This window comes from Thalia democratica, unplaced genomic scaffold, assembly GCF_965202585.1.
Source record: "Thalia democratica unplaced genomic scaffold, ktThaDemo2.hap1.1 HAP1_SCAFFOLD_1059, whole genome shotgun sequence".
Taxonomy (NCBI): domain Eukaryota; kingdom Metazoa; phylum Chordata; class Thaliacea; order Salpida; family Salpidae; genus Thalia; species Thalia democratica.
Genome location: NW_028139983.1, coordinates 27,661 through 33,672, shown reverse-complemented (window position 1 = coordinate 33,672; position 6,012 = coordinate 27,661). Strand labels below are relative to the sequence as shown.

The 6,012-nt window shown below is 30.2% G+C and overlaps 1 protein-coding gene across 1 annotated transcript; it reads right to left on the bottom strand.

The window, feature by feature from the left end:
* Positions 1 to 1,353: 1,353 nt before the first annotated feature.
* LOC145847717 (cytochrome c oxidase subunit 1-like) lies at positions 1,354 to 3,880 on the bottom strand (the record flags this gene model as incomplete). The annotated part of the gene is given in 4 exon segments (XM_082953690.1): positions 1,354 to 1,493; positions 1,537 to 2,076; positions 2,079 to 2,323; positions 3,846 to 3,880. Coding segments are annotated over 4 exon segments (960 nt in total), but the record flags the coding sequence as incomplete, so codon positions are not given.
* Between the last annotated feature and the right edge of the window lie 2,132 nt (positions 3,881 to 6,012).

The following is a 6,012-nucleotide window of genomic DNA, read 5'->3' as shown; positions in this document are numbered from 1 at the left end:
GACCCTTCAAGCATCACAAACTGACCATGTGTTACAAACTGACCGTGTGTTACAAACCAACCATATAAGCATCACAAACCAATGAATTCTTTTTCTAATAGAAGAAAATTAATTTTCTGATTAAAGATTTGCAGTCTTTAAGAACCCTATTTTCTTTGACTTGAAAAGTTTTCAACTATGAAAAAGTTAATTATTATTAAATGTCTACTACCAAAGTTAGAAAAGCTTGGAAAGAATTTTAAATAATAAGCTTGACGTATTTGGATTTAATTACTTTTTTATTGTTGAGGGCTATTACACAATGTATGTTTAAAAGACATGTAGTTTAAGTTAACTTACTTAAATAAACTACCCTAAAGGACTTTAACTGTGTAAAAGTTTTATGTAGTTGTAAATTATTATACTAGTAATTTATAAGCATGGTATAGAGGGATGTCAGAACCTGGATTAAGCATCAACAGTGCTCATTACCTATAATAGTACACCAAGGCCCTTCGTAGATACGATATCATGCTTACAAATTATGCGCATTGTGGACTTATGCTAAAGAGCCATAACCCTATCACAGTAATGGTAGTGAGCTGTAAATAAACTTTTGGATAAAGGCAACAGCTAGTTCAAACACCAAAATAATCGGCATAAACAACCTTAGAGCCGCTCTAGCAGACCTGTGAATAAACAGGTGCCTTAATGAAAGGTTAACAACAATACGTACCGTTGTACTCTTAAGAAAACCACACTTAAGACAATAGTTATCACTAACCTCTTAAAAGTTATTTCTACAGACCCAAATCTTAAACTCATATGTGAGTATGTTATAGTTACAAATGAGCTAAGTAAGAGAGCAAAATGTATTAACCCAAAGCCTATAGCTGAAGGTACTTCATTTTTTGCTACAATTCTACTATTTCTCACAGCCGGTGCTCATATGCTTTTAGTAAACCAAGAAAACAGCAGTGAGAAGAAGGCAAATGCCTCTGCTGCGACTAATCAGTAAAAGGATGCCATATAATGTGAACGAGTTGATTTTCCTACCATTCTTGCTTTATTCATGAACCTTATTTTTGCACTAAGTAACCAAATATTAAATACTAAAGGTATGAGTATTAACAAAGTTCCCACTCCTTTCAATAACATGATCAACCTTTCTCTAGCACAAAAAAACGGTCATTAAATCCAATAAGGGTGCATGAGAAGGATCTACTAAGAAATTACTTCTGTTTGCAGTTGACATTACTTACACCAAAGGTCGATCTTTAATGTTGCAGTTTCGTATGTATATGGAGTTGCTACGCTTGATTATGTACGAGAGTATGAGTCTAGCAAAAGAAGTAACTAGAGCTTTATTCTAACTATCGATATTAAACTTCTGATTGGCGAAAGTATGTGGTATGAGGTAAACCTTTCGGTGTTATTGCAATATCGTCGAGATATTCTTGTGCTTTTTAAGAAGTGTTGTGGAAAAAATGTTAGATTAACACCGACTAAAAGTACTCAGAATTGGACCTGTGCTAAATCCTTATCAGGATTTAGCACAGGTCCAAATGTCCAAAAGGTCTAAATCCTTATCAGGATTTACACCAAAAAATAGCGGACTATAGAATAAGAACTCTCTTATAGCACTAAATGCAGCTCTTATAGAGAGCACATAATGGAAGTGAGCCACTACAAATTACGTACTATATAGAACTAAATCTAGCGAAGAGTTAGCTAATGCTACTCTAGTGATTCTCCTTAGAGTGAAGAGAAACACAAATCATATTGACCAGAGAGTATTACTGTCAATGAACTTAGGACTTTGAATATAAGCTATTAATCACGTAAAAGTTTTAATCCTAGTAGGGATTGCGATGATTAACGTAGCATTTGTGAAATATGCTCGTGTGTCGGTATCTAAACCTGACGTAAACATATAATGACCTCATACAATAAATCTTAGGATCCTAATTCTTCATAGAGCAAAGAATATACTTCTATAAGCCTCTAAAAGATATCTCGAAATGTTTGTAATTATATTATTCACAATTCTTATCTTAGGTAAAATTAACACGTACACCTAAGGATGTCTAAAAATCAAAATAGATGTTGAAATAAAACAAGATCTCTTCTTCTGACAGGATTAAAAAATTTAGTATTAAAGTTCCGGTCTAGAAGAAGTATAGTAATACATATCGCCAATACTGGTAAAGAAAGTACTAGTAGTAAACTTGTGACGGCTATGGCCAAAGGAAACAAGTTACTTTTTCTTAGATTGCTTGAGTCTATAATTGAAACTAAGAAGTTAATACTTCTTATAACTGAACTAACTCTTGCTAAATGTAAACTTAAAATTAAACAATATATTCTAAATCCTGGGACTCTTACAAAAGAGCTAAGAGGAGGGTCGATAGTTCATCTGCACAGGTAGAAGAGACCGTAGGTATGGATAGATTATGAACCTTGCTGTTAGATTACTCTTCTTGTATACAAATTTTAGTTTAATTTGGTTAATTTAAATTAGTAAAATGAATGGGTTATTTAGTAATAGAAAGAGTATGTACAGTTCTACACTGTAGCGTCTTAATAGACTTCGATTACTATTTATTATAGACGAACTAATTTAAGTTATGCAATCGGCTAATAGAATAAACATGGATCTTAAATCTATAGCAGTTTGACTGGAACACTGAAGGGAAAGGTCAATCTATTAGTATTATAAACACCGAGTAAATTTGTTTCTTTTAGCGGATAAACAATTTCGACTATGAGTTGAGTACTGTATATTACCTGCTAAATAGAAAAGTGCTAAGCTCGAAAGACAATGTCTTAATCTAACTAGTCAAGCTCCTGTAGACCTTCAAACTGTGTACGTTAGCAGCCTAACACACTTCATAGTTATATGATTAACAGAGCAGTGAGAAAGAAAAGATTTAATGCCAACAGATAAAGCTCTCGTTATAGTACTCAAATATATCTTTATAGTAAAGCAGAATAACATAATTATATAAATTTGCTACTAAAGAGCAGGTTTGTAAATAGGAAAGTTAGATAGACTAACCTAACCTTTATACTTAATTGTGCAAGAACTATAGACAGGATCGTAGGAGCCCGTACATGGGCATTAGGCAGTCAATAATGCAGCCTATACACAGGTAGTTTAGCAAGTCTCGATATTAAAATTAGCAACTGTAGTACTGACTTCTGCGTTTGCCAGAAATCTTTCGTTGTACGAACAAGACAACCTGGATGATTTTCCTTTTCTGTACTCCCTAATAGTGTACACTAGTAGTGTAGCAGACAGAACTAAGACGTTGTAAACAAGGCATATGTTTGAAACAATTTATCTTTTGAAATATGAATTAACCTAAATCTTGACGTAGTTCAACAAAGCATTAGATCAGCAATAATCAACACGAAAAGAAGTTCTCTTGTGTAAAACGCAGCCAAATGCAAGAAAGCCACTAAGAACATACAGACAGGTGAGTTCGAGGAAGTTATTGATTTGTAGCCAAGTAAAAGAAATGTTCTTGTTAAGATCACTGGTCTATTGATTTTTAAAGAAAAAATTCTGGGATAATTGGTTGTGGTAGCCAAAACTTTTGTAAAAAACAGAGGAGTTATGCACAAAAAGAACAATTGGACATTTTTGGCATTATAGTAATAACGATAAGTATTTTATTTCAACTCTTTAAAGAAAAGTAAGTAAATAGATATAAGATAAAAACGCCATTACTCTATAAGAAAAATGAAAGAGTAAGCATATAAAAGGTAGGAGGTGAAAAATTTTAGAGTCAAATGCAATGAAGGACAAAGCTAAAGTAAAAAAATTTAACAAATAAGTTACTTTAGCTGAATTTGACTCGAACCTGCATTCAAGTATAGTAAGTTCTGTAGAATTCATATTGTATTGCACTGCTATCGTCAACAGTTTAAGTACAAATATCAGAATTAACATTAGGATTAAATATTGCAGCATTAATAGTTCCATAGTGAGCATATAGAGCTTAATCTTCACAAGATTATGTTTTTAAAGGTCTAAACTAAACTGTTTCAGTGAACTAAGAGCATCGCTCAAAACACTACCGGTAAAAATAAAAAGACCAATAAAATAACCGACCGCAATTCTGGATCGTTCGAAAAATTATTATTACTTTTCTGATTGCGTTAGATTAAATTTAAACTAAATAGGGCGACACCATTTCAAACACTTATTAAAGTCTCATAGCCTTTAGTATACCCTGTAAAAGACTTTAAAAATCTTGGAAAGAAACAGTAAAGTCAGATTAATGACATATAAAAACTATTTAGGAATTTTTGTCTGCCTTTTCACTTAACAGTTAATAAAATTTTGGTATGACAGGTAAAAAAAAGAGTCTCAATAAAAACTAATTAAAATTTTTGGGCATTATTTATACAATAAAAACCTTTATTTATATATAAACATTTTGCTTAATGCAACTAAAGCAAACTGTGAAGGGTTTAAGTAGGTATCATATTTTAAAAGCAGTTATTATATTTTTATGGTTAAATGTTTTATTATTAATGTAAACAAAAATTTGAAGCCTGAATGATTGTAATAACATCATTTGTCTGTTTATGGTTATAATCTAACTATCTATAAAGTTTAGGTTACACATGTATGATACATTCATTTAAAGTTATTGAAGAAAAACGAATTGATAGAACATTGTTAAATTTTAAGTAACAAAAATAAGCCTTTTTTAAACCATAGACTAAATTTCTTAGCAAACATCTAAACTTTTTTTCATGGTAAATTGCAAATGAATAACATTTTTAGAACTCAAATTTTATTTACACAAAACTGTTAATTTAAACAAGTGCTTAAATGATTAAGTTACGGACTATTTGCTTATGCAAAAATTTAAAACATCGACCATTTCTAAAGCTGCATGAGCTTAATCAATTTTAATATAATATGTTTATTTTAATACTAAAATCGTTGTTATTCATAATGCAAATAATGAGGGACTTTGATTAAATCCAAAATATACTCAATCCACTAACAGAAATAATATAAACACCAATTAAATGTGTGCTTTATTTCTGTGTAGAATTTTGAAACAAGTTTTAAATTTTTAGAACAGTATTTGCATGATTAAGAACCTTATTTTTATCAAAAAAAGCTCTGAAACAATGATGATGAACAAGGTTATTGATGGAAGAATTTGATATGAAATAAATTACAACTTTATTTCTGATGATTTATATTTTCAGTGATTATAAAAGAAAAATATTGAGATATCATTTAACCGATATTTTTGTTTAGTTTAAGGTAAAACCTCAGGTTACAATTATAATTTGAAATGTTCTGCAAAAACGAAATTAGTTTTGCGCGAATTGGACTCACCTGTTACAGATTATTCTAGTGTATTATTGCAAAAAGTTCTTTAAAAGTATTAATTTAAGCAAAACTTTGAAACGCGATTATTTCAATTATGTTATGCAAATAGAACAGTTTCCTTAAAAACTTGTTGAAGCATACATGGACCTTTTTGTAAAAGTTTTAGTTACAAAAAAAACAAACTTTTAAGCCTAAGATTAATTAATTATAGAAACTAAGAAGCGCGATGAATGAAAATAAAACTTCTAAAACTACTTTCAAGCTGAATAGCTTTAAGTCGCAGTATTTAATTTTCTTAAGAACTGCATATTTTCAAAATGTGAGCTTTATAGAAATTCGAAACACGAGCTTTTACCATATATATTATTAGTGCAAACAAAACTTTAAAGCATGAATGATTGTAATAAAAACATTTGTCTGTTTATGGTTATAACCTAACTAGCTCTAAAGTTTAGGTTACAGATGGTTAATTTATCATTTATTACATGACCAAGCTTATTTGCAATATTATACATCTGATCTAATATTACAAGCTTTACTTAACAAAATGTAAAATTAAAACACAGTTTATTTTTAATTTAAAAATTTCAAAAGACATTTAATGGACACCATTCTTAAAAAAAATTCCCTATAAAATACTTTAAGACCACTTGATTAAAACCTATAAAAAA